Source organism: Sceloporus occidentalis, unplaced genomic scaffold (genome assembly GCF_023333645.1).
Source record: "Sceloporus occidentalis isolate IW3139 unplaced genomic scaffold, rSceOcc1.0.p SCAF_1, whole genome shotgun sequence".
Taxonomy (NCBI): Eukaryota; Metazoa; Chordata; class Lepidosauria; order Squamata; family Phrynosomatidae; genus Sceloporus; species Sceloporus occidentalis.
Window position 1 is genome coordinate 126,794,416 of NW_028316981.1, and position 25,844 is coordinate 126,820,259.

The following is a 25,844-nucleotide window of genomic DNA, read 5'->3' on the forward strand; positions in this document are numbered from 1 at the left end:
AGTGTTTCAGACTGATCTGTAGGTCCAGACATTACTATAATACTTCATGAGGAAAAAAACCAAGATGATGTGATAGAAAAGGAAGGGAAGGGAAGTGGGAATTGCCCTCTGATGGCTCTGTCATGCAATCTTGGACAAGAGTACTCTATGATCAGTAGAGACTAGTGTTCTACATGCTTATGAGGAGGAATTATATAGGGTGATTAATGTTATAAACTCAACTATCTTCTCTGACATATCTTCATTCTGTGTTAGTACTAGATTGTGAGGAAACTGTGGTGAGCAGTGGGTAATTGTTGATTAACATCCTATCCTGTCCTTCTCTTTTTAATTTCCTTTTGTCTTGTCTAAAATTTGGCCAAGTTAATCCTATCTTTATGGTCTACCCTGTCTCCAAGTATGGGAACAATAATAAGATTATATATATTTCCTAAAGGAAGTGGGGAAGAGTTAATGTTCTGAATTTCCAAATCTTGATTCAGATTCAATATTTGGTTTGGACCAAACTACATCCAGAGTGATCAAGATCATCAACTGATGCTGTTCTATACAGTTAATATTGATATTGCGGGTTAGTACCTCTGGACCCAAGGTGGACATCCATCCATTTAAATCATTTGGCTTTTCTGAGTCTAAAGAAATAAATAAATAAGTATTGTGCGTCACGCTGTCTTTTATAAGAACCCCCATGGCTCGCAGGATGAACGAAGCAAACAAGTTCATATGGATGTAGTTTCTCGTGCAGTGCAGCTTCCTGTAAGAGGAGAGAAGAACATACTGTTAAAGATTCAGGGAAGCTGGCTTTATTTTGAGAGGCATCATCACACATTTGCAGTCTGCTATGAACAGTGCCAAACAGTGGCACCTTTCCTTGGTGGTGTCAACACCTCCTCCACAAGGAATACTGAGAAAGTTTGTTTGGCGGGACTTCTGTCTTTTGAAATTTCAAAGGACACGGAGCATCTTTTTGTGCTGCAGTGGCTTAACTCGGTGTTCTCAGATGGTCATCTGGGACATCTCATTGGGATTACAGCAGAGGATCTTTGGACAGAGGGGGACTTCCATGTCAGTGCTGCGATAAATCCACTCTAGATGTCGAAAGTAGTTATGCAAGGATGCAGAATTATTCCTTTAAAGCAGTGATTCCCAAAGTGGACAGTATGTGTCACTTGGAGGTGGTGGAAAGATCCAGGGGGTGGTGAGGGGGTAGGGGGTGGCAGAGGAGGCCTTCAGTCAAAATATTGGTGTGTAAGAAGGGCAAGGGGAACAAGTGTCCTTTAGGACCATGGTGGGATGAGGGTTACATGAAACCTCTTTTTAGGGTCCCTTAAAACCACTCACAGTCTCACTGATCACTTCATGTGGCAGTGTCGCCTGCTCTTCACCTGCCGTGTTAGTTCACTCTAGTAGTTGAGATGGTGGTTGGAAAACTTCCATGAGGCTTGGGTACAGGGCATTGCTTCTGTGGCTTGGAGCAGTGCCATTTTGGAACAGATTGACTGACTGGAGCAAGGAGCTCTTGGTGGTGGAGGTAGTGGTGAACAGTGTGACCAGGCATCCTCCTTTTCCAGGACATGAAGCAATGGTGTTTACATTTCTATACCACTTATCAGTGAACTCAGCACTCTCTAAATGGTTTACAATCTGTAAGCCAATTGACCCCAACAAGCTGGATACCTATTTTGCTGAGCTACAAAAGGATAGAAGACTGAGTCAACCTTGGAGGGGAGGAGTATCTGGGGTCAATTCTTGGAAAGACTCCTTCATTTTGGAGTGGCTTCGGTAGTAAAATTTCCTCACCCATGCCAGTCTTGAATTCAGAGCATGTAGCCTCTGTAAACCACCATCGCCCTACATACATACTGGCTATGCCTTTCTTCTCCCTAAAGGACTGAAAGTCCTTTTTTGCTGGGGATAGCTTCTCCCTTTGCACCCAGTAAACTTGAGAACAGCAACTAAGAGTCCTCTCACCTTCACTGGCCTGTGCTACAAGGCCAGCATGGGTGAGAGGCTTCCTGGTCAATACTGTTGTAATCTGCTTGGATTCCTAGAGATTAAGTGGGATATAAATAATAGTAATAATAATAATAACAACAACAACAAAGCAAGCTGCTCGGTTGCTGCTCTCAGGGTGACCGGGTACAAAGGGAGCAGCAACCAAGATTGGTTGTTTGAATTTGAGTTAAACCAGTATACCTAATATCAAGAAATATGTGCTGGGTGGGGTTCTAGGGTTATCACCTAGAAGGAAAGGGGGCAGTAGCCCGAAAATGTTTGGAGACCACAGCTTTAATGTCTAGATGAATAAACCACAGACCTGGAGGCCTTTCACATTATATACTTATAGCACTATGATTCCACATTAACTGCCACAACAACATCCTATAGGATCCTGGGATTTGTGGTTATGGTGAGGCACTAGAGGTCTCTGATTGAGATTGTTAAATGTCCTTTCCTAAACTGAAAATCCATAGGAGGTTGCCATGGGAGTTAAAGTGGAATCATAGTGCTATAACTCTGTGGTGTGAAAGGACCGCAGATTCACCACACCCTGACATGAAAGCCTCCAGCAGCCCCTGATGTCTGGTATTGAATAAAAGTCTGTGTCTGTTTATTCATCTTGTCTGTATCAGGTTAGCGATATAATGAATATTCACAAATGATTGAGACATCCCTCCATTTAAAAACAAACATGATGTCAGCTGCCACAAAATTTTTCACCTGTGTAAGAATGAAAAAACCCATGTTTTCCTCCAGCAACAACAACAATAGCAAAGCAATTGCTGTGTTTTGTGCATAAAAGGATTTTGTGCAACCCCCAAATGTTTTTTCTGCAAAAAATTGCCCTGAAATGTTTGCAAAAAACCTGTTCAAAATGCTGCACCACCACCACCATCAATGCAGGTTCTCTCTTTTTCTAGCCCAATAGCAAGAGAACTATTGAGATTGGTGCCTTCCTATAGTAGCGCACAATAAGTAAAGATTTTCATCCCTAAGTCTGGAGGCAGATTAAGGCAGGCTGAGGTCTCATAACATTATCCAGTTTTCTTCAGTATTTATCTTAGATTTGGAGGGATTAAAATATAGCTTTCGTATAGTTGCACATACACCCAGCCTTCCAGGTATGTCCTTGACCCCTGCAGGGCTGGAGAACAAGGAGTCTGCATTGCTCGTACTGCTATCAGATGAACCCATGTTGCAGTAGGAAAAGACAGACTCTTCTAGAGTGAAAACAGACCTTACCTTGGCACTTGGATGATCCCATTTATGATAATGGGAGACTGGCTGGGAATTTACTGGGAAAGGTTATCAGTTGGGAAGGACTGAAATATCACTCTTTCCATGGGGGAACTGTGCCTGCAAGTTCCCCCTTTCTGTCCATAATGCTCCCTGGCTGTACTCCCTTTCTGGTTTGGGATCCTAGCTGTGGGGGAGAAGAACTGACATTCCCATTTGCAGGGGAATTACAGTGATGACACAGCAATAGATTTCCTGCATTGGCAACGGGACAGACTAGACTCATTCTAGTTCTACAAGTCAGTTGTATACCACCCACAGAGTCTCTCCTGCAAGGATCCCTCTGTTCTCATACTACTATTGATCAAGGAAACACTGGGATGGAAATCCCATTTTCCATCGTGTTTGGCCCTTATATTGTTGGAAATGCAACAGTGCTCCGCATTGAAAGAGTTAATGTGCCAGAGTGGGTAGCACTCTTACTTAGGTAGTTTGAATGACCTCCAATGAGCTCCCTCCCTATCTATCCTGCCCCCCTCTGTGATGTAAACTGATGCTCTGAGTGATCTTTCCACTCCTCCTCTCTTCCCAGAACTCTCTCATCTCTCCCCTAGAGATGTAGCTAAATTAGAATAGCTCCCTGAGTAACTTTCCTTTCTAAGAATGGAGGTCCTATTATAATATAAAGCCTTTACTTTTATTTCTCCAAGCTACTGAGTATCCTTGACTTCAAGGGATACTTTACAGTCTTTGGGTGTATTCAAGTTACAAATAGACCATTGAGAATATCTGGCTGGTCAACAGACTGCCAGCCCAACCTTACCAGGTGCTGCAATACATGAGAGCAGTATAGATTTCAAGATCTTGTTTAAGTGACCTTACTAGAACAAATATCAGCAGTGTTATTGGACTGAGAAAAGAGAAGCTTCTTTTATATTGCCATGATGGTGCCAATCATTATTGAACTTCAGATTTCTTTGCAAACCCAGATGCAAATTCCAGCCCCTGGAAATAGAAAAACACACCACTGAACAATTCCAGAACCCCACATTCTACTGAAAGGCAGCTTATACATACTAACCTCAGCAGTAGCATTATGAACAATGCTAAGACAAGGGAAGCAAAAGAGAAAGAATATCCCACAGTGTAAAGGTTCTTGAGGGTGACAAACAACGTGTGTTCTTCAGCCTAAGAACAACAGAGAAATAAAACTGGAATTATGTTCCTGAAAGGTCTGAGAAAGAAGCTGTGGACTGTAGCAAATCTGTCTGGCATATAACTCCAGGTGCATCTGCACGGCACTAGCTATTTTGGTAACCCAAACTGCTTATCGAGCATAATTATTACTATTCATGACATGGATACACTGCCATTTTGGAACAGTAACATGTTCCAAAAGATGAGTCCTCTGATACTGGAAGCAACTAACAAGAAAGGGATATTCCTTCACTCATGCCCTTGTTTGTAAGTTAAAGAGCTACCTGTGCAGCCAGTCTTAGAAACAGAATGCTGGACTTGATAGCTATCCTTTCTCCAGTAACAGCCTCTCCCCAGTCACCTTCCAGAATTTTCCCAGATAAGGACAGAAGTAGCAACCGTTGAGATACATAGGACAGTCAGTGAAAGAAGATCCATTCCTCCCCTCCAGGGGCATCACTAGGAGGGGTGGTAGGTGTGAGCTGTACCAGATGATACCCTAAAGGGGGGTGACACCACTGCTCCCCAAACATCTGCCTTTTGGGGCATTCTCCTGAGTCCCTTTAAAATGCTGAAGAGATGGCATGAGTGGGAAGAGGGTCAGTGGGAGGAGGAAAACAAGGCACCTGGTTTTTTTAAAAAAATAATAATAATTTTACATTTTAAAAAATTAATTAATTTTTAAAAATACATTTATTTTTCAAAATATTATTTTAAAATATCACATCTTACCAGATTTAAATAATACTATGTGTATGTAAATACTGTATATTTAGGCTGTGCATATGATATTGTAATTTAAATAGTTGTTTATCTTACAACTATTACCATTGCATTCAATGATATATGGAAATTTTTAGTGACATTAGTACAAAAAGCATTACTAAGAATTCTGTATACTGTAATGTGGTATGGGATGAGATCAGTGGGGTGTGACACCATGAGTTACCGCACTGGGTGACACTAACCCTAGTGACGCTGCTCTCATCACCTTTGTATGCATGTGGGAGTACATTCTATTGATGCTGCAGTAGGTGGTGGTGGTGGTGGTGTGTGTGTGTGTGTGTGTGTGTGTGTGTGTGTAAGAGAGAGAAAGAGAGAGAATCAGAGATGGGGAAGGGATGGAGGGACAGAGAGATCTAGTCTTTTAAAAACAAATAGGAAAAGTATCCTTTCCTGGTGGACTTCCACACTCCCCTTTTCTAGGACCATTTTGGAAAACATCCCATATACTCTCTCTGGGCTGTGTGAGATTGTGTCCTGTCAGTGTTTTGAAAACTTCTACTTACATCATGCAACTAGTGGCCAGAAGGTGGGATATTTTTAAACCAAATGTTTGCATTGCTCTTGGAAGAGTTTGTCCTATTTCGGAATAATTTTGTGTGGCTAGAACAGATGCTCACATGCAGTCACTTGGGGTGCATGGAAGGAAGAATTGTCAGAGGAATGAATGACTTAACTCTCTTTTAACCCCACTCCCCAGGGTGACCAGACATTCTCCTTTCCCAGGACATGTCTTACATTTCAATCTTCTGTCCAGGAGAAATTCCAAAATGCCCTCCACTTGAGTATCACTAAGCAGCACATTAAGTAACACAATTTTTGCTGTTCTCTTTAGAGAAATTTGTCTACTTGGCAGCCTGTTTAAATGTAGATTCAGTCACGGGTTTGTTGCTAGTAAAATACAATTTTAAGCCTTTGTCTTGCTTGGAGTTCTATAATTATATTACAAACCAACAAAGTATTTTAACAAAGGGAACTTCATCAGAAAAATAATAAAATGTACAGTATATGTAATATAGCTGTAAATAAACCAAATGAAATAAATTTATATGAGTGTTTTTAGCTTTTATTTTGTAATGTCCTGCATTTTTCTTTAATGTCCTTCATTTTGCAGTGCCATGTCCTCTTTTGTGGTTACGACTGTTGGGCCTTGCTCTTGCTCTTTTCTTCTAACCCCTACCACATCCGATACTAAAGTTACCAATTTCATGCAACAGAAACAATGGAGATTATCGCACTGCGTTCTGAGAACGTTCCTATCATCACGTGATGAGAACTTTCCTGGAACAGATATTACTGCATTAGTAAACTAGAACGTGATCAGACCGTGATCAGAACTGCATTTTACCGCACAGCGATTCCTGAAACCGTTCCGAGAACATATTCCACCAAGGCCGCCTCCGTCTCCTGATTGGCTGAAAGAATGACAGGCAGGGAGGCAGGAAAGCAAGCAGGCGAGCGACTGCAGTGAGGGAAGGGGGGTGTGTGAGAGAGAGAGGGGGGAAAGGAGGAGGGAGGGAAGGGAGGGAAGAAGGAGGGATCGGGAGGAAGGCAGGGAGAAAGAGAAATGAGGAGAGATGAGCCTTGCAAGTTACATCCCAAACCTTTGCAAGGCTGGGAAGAAGGAGGAGCTCCATGCAGGTCTCTTCAAGCCGAAGAAAAGCAAGTTGCCAGGGAGGGACTGGGCCAATGGCAGAGCCCCGGCAGCCATAGCAGCTCTTTAAACCGGTTAGAAAAGAAGCTCTTTAAACCGGTTAGAAAAGAAGAGTCCTCTGCTGTCATCCCAATTCCCCATTTTGGCTGCTTGTCAGCCTTTTGCCTCCTGTGTGTGTGCGCATGTAATGTGTGCCTTCATAGAATCATAGAAACATAGAGTTGGAAGAGACCACAAGGGCCATCCAGTCCAACCCCATTCTGCCATGCAGGAAATCACAATCAAAGCATCCCCAACAGATGGCCATCCAGCCTCTGCTTAAAGACCTCCAAGGAAGGAGACTCCACTACACTCTGAGGAAAGAGTGTGTTCCACTGTCAAACAGCCCTTACTCTCAGGAAGTTCCTCCTAATATTGAAGTGGGATCTCTTTTCCTGGAGCTTGCATCCATTGCTCCGGGTCCTAGTCTCTGGAGCAGCAGAAAACAAGCTTGCTCCCTCATCAATGTGACATCCCTTCAAATATTTAAACAGGGCTATCATATCACCTCTTAGCCTTCTCTTCTCCAGGCTAAACATCCCCAGCTCCCTAAGTCGTTCCTTGTAGGGCATGGTTTCCAGACCTTTCACCATTTTAGTCGCCCTCCTTTGGACACGCTCCTTTTTGAATTGTGGTGCCCAGAACTGGACACAATATTCCAGGTGGGGCCTGTGAGCTTCCCTCCCCGCTTTAATTCTTGTCTGGCTCTTTGCTATGGAATTCTGGGAGTTGTTTGCTTGCTTTTGTGTGTTGCTCCAAACAGAGGAGCTTTTGTGGGTTCCTTCCTGGAGGGAAGGAGGAGAAGGTCCTGGGCATTCCTGCCATCCTTGCCTCCTGCAGGCTGCCAGCACAGGAGCCCCGCTGGACATGACACTAGAGGCCCCCCGCAGAAGCAGCCAGACCCTCTCCCTCTTGATCTCTGCTCTGGCCCCCCTGTTTCCCTCTCTCTTTCTCTCTCTTTCCCTTCTTTCCTCTTCTCTCACTTGTCCCAACTTTCCTCCCTTCCCTCCCTCCTTCTTTCCCCCCTCACACACACACAGCTTCCCTCACTGCAGTCGCTCGCCTGCCTGCCTCCCTCCCTGCCTGTCATTCTTTCAGCCAATCAGGAGACGGAGGAATGCGAGAACGGATTTGAGAACACATAAGAATACCGCACACACCTCTGTTGGAACGTTCTCATCCCGTTCCAGCTCTCTGGGAACACATTCATATCTGTACCCTCCTGGAACACATTTGGAACGCATTTAAGCGTTCTGAGAACCCGATTGGAACACATACTGTGCGGTATACTCAAATGCGTTCCGTTCTCATCACGTGATGAGAACGGTCTCAGAACGCAGTGCGATAAACTCCACAGTCTTGTCTGAATTACAAACACACTAATAGGTGAAGTACTTGGTTTAAAACTATTTGACTGAGAGAGGATTTCAAGAGAGGATTAATCAGGTTAGTGGATTAAACCATAAAAAGGCAGCCCTGCTCACATTTCTGTTAAAGTACTGTTCCCCAAAGCATTCTGAGCGGTTCATCCAAACGTCTTCGGTGGAGTTTTCAACTTTTTGCCAAATCCCTTGGTCCAAACAGACTCTGTATATATTTCCTGCACTTCCTAAAAGTAAACAGACAAAGGCTAAGAGGTCAAGTCACACATTTCATTTTTTAGACAGGGTTTAATGCTGTTACCCTTTCATCCTTTGCCTGAAACCCCCAGAAAAAGAGAGACTTGGCTTGAGGTAGGTGGCTCTTTGTAATGTCTGTTTATTTGGGAGGTAACTGTAGAAAGCTTAATATTTATCAATGGATTAACAATGTCAAATTCCCTTTTTAAAAAAGCCTTTCCCCCCCTAGAGCTTCATTTCCAAGGGATATGATTGTATTCCATTTAATTCCTTCTCTGTGCTTGAAATGAATTGCACTTGGGGTGGGGAAACATTAATTGAGATGGTATAATTCAATAGTTCCCAGTTTGTGATCCATGAAGACACCACAGTTGTTATCTTAAGGAAAACTGCATTGGTCTTTGAGACTTGTATGAATGTGGGGAACCTGGCAGTGGGCTTCACATGGAGGGTGGGCAGATTTTGTGTCCTCCTCATTTTTCTTTTTTCATGTTTAAAATGACTTGCTTACACAGCAGTCCATAAAGGCCTAGAATGAAAAGGCAGCAAACTGCAGAAAGGAAAAGTCTAGGAATTGTGAGCATCGTTAAACAATGAAGATTACAAGGAGAATTCTGATTAAGTGGATCTGGTTATCTGCCATCTCCTAGTCTCATGATTTCATGGGTTCCTTTGCAGCATGGGCCCTTAACCCCCAAGACTTTATCTTCCCAACTGGTATAAAATTTACAGGACAGATGGTGCTCCTACATTGGCTCCATGGGATGCTACCACCATGTGAGAAATGCACTGGAGGAAATTCTAACAAAATTTAGTCCCACCCACACACACACATATATAATTTAATGGGAAGAAAAGGAGATCAGGATGAAAGGAACGGGTTTCTGTTGTTTTTTTTAATCTCCCCTTTTCTTTAAAGTGGCATTATAGTGCCATATGTTAATACTTCTGATGCTTATAAAAATTGTCTGGCAACCTGTCAGGTATTTATGTCATCCTAATCTGATTTATGATCATGTAAAGGCTGACTGCAATGTTGCACAATGCTCATATTCTCAGGAGGGAAAGCAGAGATTTGGCCACGTTTTAGGGACTGTTGCACAGAGCCAATAGTGTGGTTGTTGTGTCATGGGTTTCACTGAACAATGGGCCTCTAAGCGCTATGGGACCCATTGGGCATTGGGCACTAGAAGGCTACAGGACTTGTTGCTCAGTGGGAACTTCTGTTGCACAACGAGACATCATGCAAGACTCCCCAGTATATATAGCTGCAGTTCACTAGAAAAGTTGTGTGTCTTGTCAGGGATCTAGCTGAGACATTACCAAGTTACAAATCACAGCCTCTGGTGCAGGATCTTGGCCATCATTCTAAAGACGTTTCTGGTAATAGCAGCATTGTGAGACTCACCATGAGGTCTGGGGCAGGAGCATAGTATGGTTGACCTCCATCCTACAAGTTCAGTTGCAGTCTGGAGCAGGAGCAAACATGGTGGGCCTCCATCATGCAAGTTCAGTTTTCACTCTGGTTGACTGCAGAGGTTTACTATCTGCTGTGTCCTCCTTCCTAGGCAGTTTCATCCAGAACACCTGCTCTGCTTTCCACCCTAGGTTTTCAGCTTCAGTGGTTTTTCTGTGCACTGGTAAAACTTCCTTGTCATTACTGCTACAACTTTCCATGCCTTGTCAAACTTCAGGGATGGTTGGCATGGAGCTGGGATCTGGGACATTGTTTTGGGTGCCCTGTAAAAGGGAACTTTATGACCGTTGGGTGAGTGTTGGTGGAAATGGGATGTCCAGCCATGCACACAGATGTTCCTGCTATCCCTCCTTCCTGACTTCCATTTCCGGCAGTCAACAGACAAGTTGGTTGATGCTTGGATCTGGTCCTATCCATCTGCCAACCCATTTGTGGCTAGAATCAATATAAGGTTTGGCTTTTTCTCCTCCAAATGATTGTATGTGCTTTAATTTTTTTTTTTTTTGTGGAGTTGACTCACACTGGACATGCAATCATTGTTTTGTTTTTGTTTTTGTTTTTGTTTTAAATGGGTTTCATCACCACTTAAAATAATGGGTTTTATTTTTAAAGTCTTAAATATACCAGTCATCACAGAAGGCATTGTGAATATGTGCTGAACTTCCAATTCTCCATTATGTGATTACCTATCTCAAAATCATACCTCTTTATAAAGATGGAAGCAAATGTGGATGTGGACAGAATAAAGAAGAATGTGCAAAACAGTCTTGTGTAGCTCTTAAGAGAAAATACACAATGTCCCCCAGTAGGGTGGAAAGTAAGTTGTAATTCTGCTTGTAGCCAGAACAGAGAGGATTCATTAATGCCAGCAGCGATTTGCATGAAATCACTTTAGATCTGCAGTCTTATTCGGGTAAAGCCACTTGGTAGATCAGGTTTTGGGTTATCATAGCTGTGCCAGAGAACCAGAGAATGCCAAATTCTCAATAATTGTCTACATTTGATATTTGACTAGTAGAGCCACTTTTAGACTCCACTTTTATTATGCACTAGACTACACTTTTAATATGCCTTTGGAATGCCACATTCGTGAACTCTTTGGGGGTATCCAGACAATGCCATCTTCTCTTTGTAATCCTTCCATATTTCCCTTTTGTTTTTGTTTTTATATATATATATATATATATATATATATATATATATATATTCCCCTTATATATCTAACACCAGACTCTGGATTGGAAGAAAAAGTATTACAGTACATTACAAATTTGGAATTAACATCTGTTTCCTGGCTTTACATTACCATTGTCTAGCCATGGTAAATAAGATGGACAAGGAACTGAGACCTTTCCTGGAGGTGAATGAGGCCAGCATGCAAATTGATCAAAAGTCCCATTGCAATATATTCCTAAGAGAAAAGGAGAAAGAGAGAGAAAAAGAGAATGTTTGTTTTGAAACATCAACTAAAAGTTGGTTGCAACTGATCACCAAAGAATGCAGCATGTCTGAACCAAGCCATACTAATTATAGCTGAAATCTGTAACTTGATATATTTGACATTGCTTATATTAAAGTACTGTATTTTCTGGCGTATAAGACTACTTTTTAACCCAGGAAAATCTTCTCAAAAGTCAGGGGTCGTCATATACACTGGGTGTCGTTTTATAGGGCAGGTGCTGAAACTTCCGAGCCGGACTGGAGAATCTGCAGTCACCGCATGTGGTGGGGGGAGCTCAAAAACGGCGGTGGCCGCATCCCTACCATATGCAGCGACCATATGAAAGCAGCAAGGGCAGTGCTGTACAAGTATAGTAGAAGAAAATCCACTCGTCAGGATTCGTGGAAAGAAGTGACTTAACACGGCCCTGATGACGAGGTGAGGGAGTGCCTCACCGGGAAGGTGTAAGTGAAAGGCGGAACAAGCTGCAGGCGTCCGGGATGCCCAGGGTATGGAAAAAAGTAGTGTTTGCACTACTGCTCTGATAGTCTTGGAGACAGGGAGGGCTGGGCAGGCAGGGAGAGCTGACCAATCCAAGCAGGCTTTGTATACAACAAGTTTTCCTGCTTAGTACCTGCATGTCATAAGCATGTGAATTAAAATTACCATATTGAAATCAAATCTGATGTTTTTTATTTTTTCTTTGGTATGCGTTGGAAGAGGGGTAGTCTTATATGGTGAGTATATGCCAAACTCTATATTTTAACTGGAAAAGTTGGGGGTAATCTTTATGCATAAATACAGGATGTGAAAGGGAGGAGAAAGTCCATGCATTTGAACTTGATAGCTGTGCACATCCCTCATGGTTAATTTAAATAATTGCCCATTCACGCTAAACAAAGGCTGCTGCCACATGCACAAAATAAAGCAGTTTAACACAATTTGCCTACTTTACTAAAATTCTTACAATCATCTAAACCAGTGATTCCCAAAAGTGGCTGGTATGCCCTCCAGGGGGTGGTGGAAAGATCCTGAGGGATGGTGAGGGGGAAGGGGCAGTAGGGGGCCTTCAGTAAAATTATTGGTGTGCAAGAAAGACAATGGGAACCTTTAAGGTCATGATGGGGATGACGATTGTATGAAAATGTCCCTTTAAAGTGTCCCTTAAAACCTGAATGCAGTCTCAGTGATTGCTTTATGTGGTGGTGTCTCCTACTCATCACCTGCCTGTCTGTGCTCACTCCCTTAGCCATATCTTTTGCCAGTAGTGGTGGTGGCATTTGGGAAACTTGCGAGGCTTGGGTGCAGGGCATTACTTTTGTGGCCCAGAGTGGCACCATTTAGCTAAGCAAAGAGGCAGTAGAAAAAACAACGATGATGTGTGTGTTGGGGGGGGGGGACACTTGAAGCTGTATGAGGAAGACATACCTCTGGGGAAGGAGGAGGTAGAGTATCTGGGGTCAATTCTTGAAAAGAGCCCTTCACCTTGGAGCAGCTCCTGTAGTTAAAATATCTTCCTTTCCCTGTCCACATCAGTCTTCAGTCTAAAGCATGTGATCTCTGTAAAACTCCATCACACCCTCCCACAATGCCCCTTTCTACTCAACAAAGAAGGATTGAGAGACCTTTTTCACCAGAGAGAAGTCTGTATTCTGGGAACAGCAACCAAGCAGCTGGCTGAGCAGTGACTGAGAGGACTCCTGCCTCCATTGGCCTTTCCCAGAAGAGCAGCATGAGTGAGAGGCTTCTAGGTTGCTGCTTCCAGGGTGACTGGGTGCAAAGGGAGCAATGACTAAGAAGCCTCTTGCCTACATCAGCCTTTGCTGCAAGTCTGGCACAGGTGAGAGGCTTCTCAGTCACTGTTCAGCCAGCTGCTCAGTTGCTGCTCCTAAGGCAGTGATGGTGAAACATTTAGAGACTGAGTGCCCAAACCTGATGGCATTCCAGCACCGGGTGTTACCCAGTGCCAGGGGCAGAACTTCCAGGAGGGGAATGGGACTTCTGCCATCTGGGGGCGGGACTTCTAGGGGCAGGACTTCCCCATAGACAGCTAAAGGCCTGGGAGGGTGGGGAAGAGGAGGAACAGGCACACAGCTGTTCCTCCTCTTCCCCCCACCCTCTCATCTCTTTGCATGCCCTCCAAAGTGGCTTCATGTGCCAGAGAGGGCACACGTGCCATAGGTTCGCCACTACAGTCAAGATGGCTGGGTGCAAAGGGAGCAGGTACCTAGATAGATTGCTTTGAATTTGCAGTAGAACAATAAGTCTTATATCAAGAAATACATATGGGAGGGGAACGTTAAGGTTGTCACCTAAGAGGAAAGGGGGCAGTAGCTGGAAAAAGTTTGGGGACCACTTATCTGAACCAATCAACCAAAGGAAACAAAACAGAACCAAGAAAACGTGACTAACATGTGTGACTAAAAAAGTGACAAGCTCACTGTTTATTATCTTGACCCCATTACGTGTGGTCTTGCCACAAACTAACAGCAAATGAATTGAGGTGAATGAAAGAAGGCAAATTCAAGATGTTCTTAAGAAGCTAAAGGATTGGTTAAAAGGTTCAGAAATGAGTAATCATCAAAATAAGGATGATGTGCTGCTTTTACATAAAATACCTCTTCTTCTTTTTAAAATAAACTAAGAATACACTTGCTGATTACCATGACCAAATCATATGGTCTTGCTGTGTGTCAACAGGAAATGAATGAAGATGAGTGAGAGAAAATGAATCCAGAAGTTCTCATGCAGGCTAAAAATCCCCAGCAACATTCACATAAAGCATTACAGTAAATAGCCATGTAAATAGTCTGGTAAGTGTCTGTCTCATTCTGCAGATCAAGGGGCAAAAGAAAAGTGGATTGGATAAAACCACTCAGGATTTTTTTGGTGTGTGGGGAGGTGGGGTTGAGATTATATCTCAACCAGAGACCTTTCAGGTTACATTCTTGACCTACACTAGCCACACAACCCTTGGGTGGTGGATACAGGGGGCCCTTTCACGCTATATAAATATAGTGCTATGATTCCACCTTAATTGCCTTGGCTACATCTTATGGAATTCTGGGACTTATAGTTCAGTCAGAGACAGGACAGAAGAGGAGCTCTCTGGGTGAGAATTCTAAATCATTCTTCCTAAACTGTAAATCCCAAGATTCCATAGAGTGTTGCTCTTAAATAGTATAAAGAGGATCAGGCAGCCTGCTGACTAGAGTAGCCTGTGCAATAATGGGTGTATGTGAGTGAGAAGGTGCCTTTGCATTCAAATTGAGCAGAGGAGTCTTTATGTTGAATCATAATAAATCTTGCTCTGTTGAGAGATGGGAATACAGTGGGGCCTCCGCATACGCGGACTTTTTAAAAGCAGCTTTGAGCGTACGCGCTCAAGCCGCTGGGCGTGCGCGGGGCAAAAGGGGCGGCGCATCCCATTCAGTTGAATGGGTGTGCGCGCCTGTTGTGCCCCACACACCTCCGCGCCGCCGTGCATGAGCCCCATTGTTTACAATGGGGCTCGAGCATAGGCGGAAATCTCCATACGCGGCGGGATCCAGAACGGATCCCCCGCATATGGCGAGGTTCCACTGTACTAATTACACAGTAAGTTCAGAATGCAACAAACCTTATTACAGGTAGCCCAGAGGGAGAGTGCTGGGGGGAAAGGGAAAGCTGTCGCAGTAAGACAGGCATCTGGAGGATGTGTAGGTCAAAGAAGCATGGCAAAAGAAATGAAAGATACAAAGAGCAGAACAAAAGATGCAGGTCATGTTCAATCCATAGAGATAAAACAAAATCTTTGATCCAAACTTGGGATACCTTTATTAGGAGTAGCTATGGCTTAAAATATCATGTCCAAACATTTGTGGATCTTCCATACTTCTCCAGCCAGTCCTTTTTGAAAAACTGTACCCTGCTTAAGGGCTCTAGAGAACTCAAAACTTTCACATTTTATCCTGTTGGGTCTCCCAACCAAAACAAATATATCCAAGATCCGTAAGTATACTAGTTTTATATGAGAACTTTTCACACACACACACACACACATGTTACTATTAGAATTTACTATTTACCCTATTGTAAGCCATTCTGAGTGATGCAAATGTATTGGAAGGGCAGTATAGAAACATCTTGGTTAATGAATAAACAAAGTAGGATTTCTGGAAACGAAGTGCCATGTGCAGTGGAAGTAAAAGTGAGAGATAAGTGAGCTAACCTTTGGGGACTGGGGAACTATAGCAAGAATAGTGTGGCAATTCTAGTTCATAAGCGAGATCTGGGAGCAACTTTAGATTAATCAGAGGTCATGGCTGTAAATGCCACTCATTCAATCCAACTCATTAAAGGTGTCAAAACAGCCACACCATTAACTATTGTGTCTGGTCTATCACACTGACAGGCTTTGTCATGCTCTCTTACAAAATGATTCAGCCACAGTGGGAATAGAGGACAAAAGACTGCTCTTGCAAGGACACCTACACAGCTCATCAGCCTCAAACCCATACATATTTGCAGTGAAGTTAGGTGGAAGGGCAAAATGTATAACTTGTAGGTCTGTGGTTTATTCAACCAAAATCTTTATATCTTAAAGCCTGATCTTTTGTGATGTTCCATTGCTACACACTAAGTGATCTGGTTAAGAGATTCTGCAAAGCTGTCCTAGAGCATATGGAATAGAAGTGTGTTACATCAAGACCCCAAATTATACTAAGAGTTGTTCAAAGGCCAGTTTAAGCCAGTTAGGCTGTGACAATTCTTAGATATCGATCCAGTACTGGTAGCTTTGGTTTGGAATAATAATAGAGATTCTTAGATTTGATTATTGCAATGTTTGATTGGTATGACTATTGTTTCTTGAATAGGTTTAGCATATCTCTTTAAAAATGCCAGTAATGCCAAAGAAAGACAGGTAACCTACAGACTTCTAGATGGTTTACGCGCATAGTCACTATTTTCAGCATTGCTCACTTTGAGTTTAACACAAGTTGTAGTTCTGGTCTGAAACCATAAAAAAGAAGTCCCACTTTAACAGTGCAGTAACTCCATTTGTTTTAATTGGAACATATCTAAATGGATGGCATGAAGCCAGTGAAAATCAAAGGCTGCGTTTCTCTGAACAATCCCTGTAGATTTGTATACCAGTGTTTTACCCTTGCCGGATATCCTGAGTCTATTTAAGCAATGCCATATTTTCATAGATGTCATTGAAATGTTTGTGGCACGTATAAATGGAATCTTAAATTTGTACACGTTAGTAGGATCTTTGCAACTGACATAATTGAATTCTCTCATACGCATTAATGGTGTAGAATAGTTACCAGTACTGAAGAATTATTCTTATTATTTTATTGTGGGTTTATCTAATTCAATATTCAATTCCACCCCATTTTTTTTATAAATCCTCTTGGGCCCTGTGGCAGGCTGAATGGTAAGGCATATGCATATACAGTATAAAATATTAAACAAAGCAAATATTGCTACAATTCAAGTCCATGTCAATTGCATAGAGATATCAGTAATTTTTGATTTGCAGAGAATGATTTGAATTCAGCTCACATCTGTTGCTAACAAACCTGGAAACATGGGCCCAATGTTTTGAGAATCTTTCCGTCAATACTTCCGGATGCATGATGTTAATATAATATTTTGGATGTATCAGTGTCCATACATCATTATGCTAACAGCAACCAACTCTATGTGCCCTTTCCATTAAATCCAAGGAAGCTGATGAAGTCCTAAATCTCAGTAATAGACTGGATTTTAAAAAAAAAAAATCCACTCTGAAGCTTAATCCAGACAAGACAGACATTCCTATTCAGCTGGAAAGCAGATCAGGAAACAGGGATTCAAAGTGGATGTAGCTACACTCCCCTTGAAGATTCAGATTCCTAAACTGGGTATACTTCTGGATTCAGCTATGAATCTGGAGGCCTGGATTTCAGTGGTAGCTAGGAGTGTATTTGTATAGCTAAATCTAGTTAACCAATTGTGTCCTTTCTTGGAGATGTTTGATCTTGCCATGATGATACATACTTTTTCTACATTGCTTTTGGAGTACTGTAATGTGCTATATGTATGGTTCCCTTTGAAAAGTGTCTAGAAACTTAAGTATGTCTAGAATGCTGCAGCCAGACTGTTGACCTAGGTTGAATGCGGACATTACACGATTCTTTCAACAGCTTCTGTTTCTAAGTGCAATTCAAAATGCTAGTCATTATGACCTATACAGACCTACGTAGGACTGTATTCTCTTGCATAAACCTGGGTTTTGTGTTCATCAAGGAAGCACTTTTTTGGCAGGAACATGAACGAGTGAGCCTTCTCAGTGATCAGTCCTTGCCAAGGGAAGCTAGCCTGGCTCCCCTCTCTATTGTCCATTCCCTAGTGGGAAAAATGTTTTTTATTCAGACAGCCCTTGGGCAATTAAATGGGGTTGCTGTCCAGCAGTTTTTCATTGTTTGAGTGCTGTTCATTTTTTTTTAATTGTTACGTTTTACATGTTTTTAATTTAATGTTTTGTTTGTAACTGTATTTCATTTGTATTTGAATTTTATTACTGTGAGCAGCATTTTTGTCAGACAGGTATGATATAAATCAAATCAATCAACCAGTTTCTAACTAACCAGGACAATAAATAGCCTACAATGCAGAATGGGTATGAGTTCAAATGCTTATTTCTGTCTTCTATTGTGTTAGGATATTGGCTTATCTATTGGAATCCTTCCAGTCTTGAGGGAAAACAGATAAAATCTATGTAAAGCATGTATTTTGGCATTGAGACAATCCCTCTTAACAACGTACAAAAACTTTTACAAGCAATCTCAATATACCCCAACATGCTGCCTTCCAGATGTGTTGGACTACAACTCCCATATTTCCAGTCAGCAAAACTGGCTGTGGATCACAGGAGTTTCGGTCCAATATATCTAGAGCATACCAGGTTAGAGAAAAATGGGCTAATGACATGTTTATTTGCACATAGATAAGAGTGCATTTGAAGATGGTTTGCTTTCTTACCAGCATTGACTGTAGTCTCCTGTAACATTTTCAGACATGCTTCTTTATAGGACAGGAAGCTAATTTTTATTTTCTCAAAATTTCCTTTGACCTGCAGATAAAGAAATTAATGCATATTAACCATTTTAGTATTGATGTTGTAAGCTGCCAAAGAGGTATATTAAGAGAGCAAGAACTACATTTCATATCAGAATTCTGGCAATAATCTTTGATTTTCAGTACCTTCAAAACATACAGTGATTCTCACACCAAGCATAAGCTTCTTTGGAAAAATTTATTCCAGCAAAATTTCCACAATGAGGTAAAGAGAACACGTTAATTGCCTGTTCTGGGATTTTTGACAGGTCAGCTCTGCATATCCTACTAGGCCTGTGGCATATTGATGAAACAGCTGACTTTTAACATCAGGCACGAAACAAAATGTTACACAATGTCAGACTGAGACAGCTAAAGTAGAGAGACTCAGCTTAAATGAGAGGTTGACTTTCTATAGCATTTACATTGATTTAAAAATCAGTCTTTCCCCTCTCCCTTATGACATAAGATGACACATTGTCTGTCCTGCTTGCTGGACAGCCCATGGGACACAAGCTCTTATTTGGTGGCACCCAGGGGCATCATTCGGGGGATTTGGGGAGTGATGACTGCACCAGGTGACACCCGAGGAGGAGATGGCACCAGTGCTGCCCAGATATCTGCCTTTTGGCAGAAATGGTCTGTGGCATTTGTCTGCATCCTTATAAAATGCTGAAGAGATGGGGAGAGTTGGGTGAGGCTCAGTGAGAGGGGAAAGGAGAGGCCCCAAGTTTTTTAAAGTTACAATTGTAAATTTAAAAAATATATATTAAAAATATTCTTTTAAAATTTTCTTTCAAAAATCACATCTTAACAAATTTTCACTTTAACCACATGAAGCTATGTACATGTTAGTATATTTAGGCTGTGAGTATGATATTGCAATTTAAAGGTACAACTTTAATTTTGCTAGTTGTTTATGTCACAGTTATTACCATTACATTCAGTGATATATGGGGAATAATAATAATAATAATATAATAATAATAATAATAATAGTTTATTTTTATCCCGCTTTTCCAACTTTTGATCAAAGCGGCATACAGATTTAGATAAAAAATACATCAAGATAAAACAATTAAAACAGCATTTAAAAACAATCACAATAACAACAATAGGGTCAGCTGAGTGGGGGGAATCCATAACATTGCAAGGTCATCAACAGAGGGGGTAAAACATAAAATGACATCTCATGGAAGGAAGGATTGGGAGAAGAAAAAGGACTTAAGATTCTTCTTAAAGAGATCTAAAGATGTGGTGGAGCAGAGCTCATCTGGGAGATTATTCCATATTCTAGGGGCCGAGATAGAAAAGGCCCATTGCAAGGTCCTCGCATAATGTGCCGTTGGGACCTCCAGCAAGTTCTTCCCTGCCGACCTGAGTGTGTGGGGTGGATTATATGGGGATAGGTGGTCCTCCAAGTACCCTGGGCCCAAGCCATTTAGGGCTTTATAAGTCATTACCAGCACCTTGTATTGTGCCCGGAAGCAAATTGGCAGCCAATGGAGATCTTTCAAGATGGGTGTTATGTGGTCTGACCTGGAACACCCAGCGACCAGTCTCGCTGCCATATTTTGCACTAACTGTAGCTTCCGGGTTTGGTACAAGGGTTGCCCCATGTAGAGCACATTGCAGAAATCCAATCGAGAGGTTACCAGAGCATGTACTACTGTTTCAAGGTCCCTCCGGTCCAGGTGGGGGCACAGCTGGCGTATCAGCAGAAGCTGATAACAAGCGCTCCTGACCGCCGCATCCACCTGAGATGACAGGTGGAGCGACAAGTCCAGGAGCACTCCCAAGCTGTGAACCGAGTCCTTCAAAGGGAGCGTGACCCCGTTCAGGACAGGATCTCAAATCTCACCACCCGGACCCAGGGAACCTATCACCAGTACTTCCGTTTTCTCTGGATTCAAACTGAGTTTGTTTTCCCTCATCCAGCCCATTACCGACTCCAAACAGGCATTTAGAGGCGAGATGCCATCCCTAGTCACTGCATCAGTCGGAGTCACAGAGAAAGAAATTTGGGTGTCATCAGCTTACTGATAACACCGTGCCCCGTATCTCTGGATGATCTCTCCCAGCGGTTTCATGTAAATGTTAAATAGCGTGGGGGACAGAATAGCTCCTTGAGGGACACCAGATGTCAGTTCCCTCTTATCAGAGCAGACATCCCCCAGCTGCAACATCTGGAATCTACCCGAGAGGTAGGAGCGGAACCACTGGAGCTCAGTGCCCCCGATACCTAACTCCCTCTGGCGTTCCAGAAGGATACCATGGTCAATGGTATCGAAAGCCGCTGAGATATCCAAAAGCACTAACAGGGATGTGCTTCCCTGTCCATGCCCAGACGGAGATCATCGATTAAGGCGACCATGGCAGTCTCAACTCCATAGCCCGCCCAGAAGCCGGTTTGAAACGGGTCTAGAAAATCCGTTTCATCCAAGATCGATTGAAGCTGGAAAGCGACCGCTCTCTAGATCACCTTCCCCAAGAAAGGCAGCAGCGATACAGGCTGATAGTTGTTATAAATCAGGGGCTCTAAGGAGGTATTTTTTAGCAGGGGTTTCACAACTGCTAATTTCAATTTAGATGGAAATTGTCCCTCTCTTAGAGATGCAACATAGTTAGCACCGCATCCCCCCCCCCCCCCGAGCTGCCAGCCATGAGGGACAGGGATCGAGAGAGCATGTCGTCTTCCTAACACTTCAAAGGATCTTGTCCACTTCCTCGGTACTAACAAACTCAAAGTGATCCAGTTTAACAGGATCCACGGAAGCTCTGGACACGTCTCTAATAGATTCTGAAGAAATACTGGTGTCGAGATCAGCCCTTATCCGAGAGATTTTATCCGTGAAGAAGTTGTTAAATTTGTCACAGCAGGCTTTAGGGTTCAGGGAGGGGGGCAGATGTGTTAGCTCCCTCACTACCCTGAACAGCTCTGCCGGACGCGACTCCACGGAGGTAATACGTGCAGCATAAAAAGAATGTTTAGCTGCACTTATTGCCACTCCGTAGGCCTTCAAAAGTGACTCTAGGAGTGCCTTGTCGGCTAAGTGCTGGTGTCTTCGCCAGTTGCGCTCTAGTCGTTGCACAGCCCGCTTCCTTTCCCTGAGGTCTTCCGTATACCAGGGTTGTTTTTTTGGAAGCAGGCCAGAAAGGACGCTTGGGAGCGATGCTGTGTATAGCCCTGGAGAGATCAGTGTCCCAGATGTCTGTCAGGGCATCAACAGAATCGCCGTCAGTTCCAGCCATATACCCCTCTAAGGCTTCTTGGAACCTTTTGGGTTCCATCAACCTTCGAGGGTGGACCATCCTAATTGGTCCTCCACCCCCGGGGGGGCTTAAGTGAGAAGCCTTGATTTGATTCTCAACCAGGAAATGGTCCGTCCATGACAGGGCAGAGATATTGGAGAGCTCTGCCCACGGAGTGTCCATGTCCGTACTAAAGATGACATCGAGGGTATTACCAGCACAATGCGTGGGCTCTGAAACCAATTGAGACAGGCCCATGGCAGTCATGGTAGTCATGAACTCCTGAGCCGCACCTGTTGGATTTTGACTGGCCTCGAAAGGGATGTTGAGGTCCCCCAGGACAAGAAGCCTTGGGGACTCCAACACCAGTTCCGAGACCAGCTGTGTCAGCTCAGCCAGGGAGTCTGTTAGCGCACGGGGTAGCCGGTAGACCAACAGAATCCCCAGACTGTCTCTGGCCTTCAGGGTTAGGTAAATACACTCAATGTGATCAATTTTCCAGACAGGGTTCCTGGTTAAAGAAAGGGTGTTCTTATAGATCAAGGCAACACCGCCCCCCCCCCCCCCGCCCACCTAACCTGATCTGGTCCTTGACTGAGTACCCAGCTGGGAGGGCCTGTGCCCACACAGCCTCACTCTCAGGCCCAAGCCAGGTCACAGTTCTTATCCTGCAATAGAGCGTAGATTATGTGGGTCTTGTTTTTTACGGACCTGGCGTTGCACAGGAGCAGAAACGGAGTTTGTGGTACAGCTGGACTGACCCTCAGATCTCTTTGGTTAGGAGAGTGGATGGAAGGAGAGATAGATATTACACATCGATCTCGCCTTCCTTTCCATTGTAACTCCACTCTCCTATCACCATACCTCCCCTTGCCCCGCACTACCTCAATAGGAGCTCCCATTACGTTGACATAAGCATCCACCACATCATCAAGCAGCCCACATCCCATATCCACCCCCATACCCGTCAGAGACAGCAACACCCCAAAACAAAGGGAGACAAAGAAAAACGTCATTCCCTTGTTGATAGTATCAGCTAACCCAACCACAGCCCCTTGCTCTTAGCACTGAGATGGTCCGGGCGTGATAACAGTTTTAAAGGGCTGCCGCTCCCACCATCTTCCCTTCCCCCCAGCAAGCGCCGTGTGGGCGCAGGGCCAAGTTCTTCTAGGGCCCTGGAGATCCTCAGGTGCAGGCATCTTCCCAGGGGCCGGCGGGCCGGCTTTTAAAGGGTTGCCGCTCCCACCGGCTTCCCTTCCCCCCGGCAGCACCATGTGGGCGCGGGGCCAAAGTTCTTGTAGGGCCCTGGAGGTCCTCAGGTGCAGGCTGCTGCTTGGCTGGCTCAGCTCCTCTGCCTAGCTGGCTGGTCTTCTTGAGGGCTGGGGGAGTGGCTTTAGTAACTCACCACTCCTGGCCACGCCCTCTGGCTGTTGCCCCGCCTCTGCTGCCTTCCTCTGGCCCCTGGTGGAGTTGGGGAGAAGAAAGGCTGCTGCTTGGTTGGCTCACAACATATGAGTAATATTGGTACAAAGAACATTTCTAAGGATTCTTTACAGTGTGGTATGGGAGGAGGGGGGTAACACCATAAGTTACAGCAGCAGGTGATACCAACCTTAGTGATGCCACTGGTGACACCTGCATATGGCCCTCGTAGTCCCATCTGTCTCCCAGCAATGTCACTTTATTCCCCCTTTTCTTCAGGGATGGGGATGGCACATGGAAAGTTATTTTTAAGAATAATGGGTACAATGACACACTGACACAGTGATAGGATGATGTGCTGGAACAACCATCGTAAAACTATCACAGCTCAGTTGTAGATGCCGTCATTATTTTCATTCTACTTCAGAACATAGCTTGTGTGGGGTGTGAACATATGATTCTTGCAAGCTCAGACCAAAGACTTAGCTAGCTGTGTATCCTGTTCCCATACTGGCCATACACAGGGCAAAGGACAACACTCCTCACCCACTGTTGTTCCCCAGCATTTAGAAATTTGGAGAACACTTTCTCGTTGCTGAGATGGCTATCAAGAGAGGCTTACTCTTCATTAATTTCTCTTCTACTTCATTTAAAAGCCATGTAAATTAGCCTCCCTGTTCTTTCAGTTTGTCTGAAGGGGACAACTGGTTATTGGCTCTTGGGACAGTGTAAAAGAGTACAGATGAAAAACTTCTTAACAACCATGAATACAAATATTGTTTTCTTAGAGCTATGATACACATGTATACAACTTTTTTAAAAATGGCAACAAATCACCTTCTATACGTATTTGTGGTGTTAAGAGTGGAACCTGCATTTTGTCTCACATGGTGCAATGCACAGCAACTAAACTAAAGTGATAATAATTTTCTCCAACTTAAGGCTGCAAAAATATAGCCAGCAGAAACTTTCCTATTGCTTTCTCCTTCTTCCCCCTACTCTTTCCTTTGCTCTTTGTCAGATTCCTTTTGCACTATTCCTCAGTTTTCTCCCTCCCTCTACTAATTCCCACTCTCTACTTTTCTATGTTGATCTGCTCCCAATTCTGTCCTCTCAGCATTTGACATTTGGTATCCTATCTTTCTTTTCTCTTACATTTTTCTAAAAATTATGAAGCCAGTCTAACCATTCACATCTTCTTGGGACAAAAGAAGATTACCCCCCCCCCCCCGGACTTATGGCTATCTGACTTATGGCTTCTTTTCATTTATACACTTGACAACTTCTGCTTGTGATCAGAACAATTCTAGGATGCTGCTGACATGTTTTATCTTCTGGTTGCAGCACACTGTCTAGTGAAGTGGCAGATATATAATAGAAGCTGTTCTCTATTAGCACTCCAGTCCAGTGTCCTTGCCAGCTAGAATTTTCCCAAGACTTAGACAGATACATTCCCCTTTTTCATCACTGATTGTTTTTTCAATTACATTTCTGTGTACTATATCTATCAGCAAGCAGTCACAACAATTTCAAATTCAATCCACCCCACCACAGTAAAAGATAGTTAAATAGTTCCTATACCTTGGCTTATTCACTAATCAACATGGAGACTGTAGTCAATAAATCAGAAGATAGCTAAGACCAGACTGCTGACTGCATGGGCCAAATCAAGCATCCTCCCTCCATCCTCTTGGTAGAGAGTCAGAGCAGCTCGTGGCCCAGTTTCCAGTTCTGGTGCAAACTGTCTTGATGGCATCTGGCCAGTTCAGCACCAAACTTACTGTATACCCCCTTACAACACTTTAAAAAAACTCATGTTTTGCTTCAGATCAGTGGTATTCCTAATGTTGGTGCCAGCTGACAGTGCTGGGAGGTGCCAGCCACCTAAATGCCTACCCAGGACAATGGGGGTGCCACAAGACAGCTGGGCAAGTGATGGGCAGGCAGGCAGGCCGGGAGGGGGTGCTGTGTTCTGCCAGCCCACATCAGTGTCCCCTATTGGGCCCTGAGGGGCAGCATCTTCAGGCAGCCCCACCAGGTGATGCAGCAAAACCCTGGGGCACCGTTTCCCTTGGCTGGGGTGCCTCTGTGGTGTAAATACACCCCCAGCCCGATGTTCCGCAATTCCTCCCCACTTTTCCACCTCAACGAGGCTGCCTGTTTGGGCTGCCTGGGCCATCAGATTTCGGGGTGTCACCCACTGATGGAAGGGCCCCAATAGACACCTCCACAGCCAGACTGGACAGGCTGGCAGACTTTCTGGGTGGCTGGAGGCAGAGCAGCACTGCCATTTGGTAGATGGTACAAGCACTGGGGCAAAAGAAGTTTGATGGGGTGAGGGTTCCCATCAGGCTGGCGGGCTCACACACACACACACTCCATAGTCAAGGGGAGACACACACTGGGTGGTTCCAAGTGTTCACACAACTGGCTCCCAATCTACTGTGACTGGGCAAAGGCGAAGGCATCTGTGGCAACCTGGAGTACCACACCCTGCCAGCTGTGGCATTAAGTGAGGCATCGGGGAAGGCGAGAGGGGTGCATTTTGGTCAGCTGAGGCAAGCCAGCCAAACCATTGGGGATAGGCAGGAAGGGTGTGTGCATATGTGTCCTTACCCCTCCTTTCCCTTTGTTGGG

General features: G+C 43.9%; 1 protein-coding gene across 1 annotated transcript in view; it reads right to left on the reverse strand.

Moving 5' to 3' along the window:
* GLP2R (glucagon like peptide 2 receptor) overlaps positions 1-22,747 on the reverse strand; it is a 39,472-nt gene extending 16,725 nt beyond the window's left edge. The window contains exons 1-6 of the mRNA XM_089523467.1: positions 22,650-22,747; positions 18,459-18,559; positions 11,313-11,417; positions 8,395-8,519; positions 4,319-4,425; positions 580-754 (exon numbers count right to left, since the gene is read on the reverse strand). Coding sequence (XP_089379593.1) covers positions 580-754; positions 4,319-4,425; positions 8,395-8,519; positions 11,313-11,417; positions 18,459-18,559; positions 22,650-22,747 — 711 coding nt within the window. The remainder of the gene's footprint in view (positions 1-579; positions 755-4,318; positions 4,426-8,394; positions 8,520-11,312; positions 11,418-18,458; positions 18,560-22,649) is intronic.
* Positions 22,748-25,844: the final 3,097 nt, after the last annotated feature.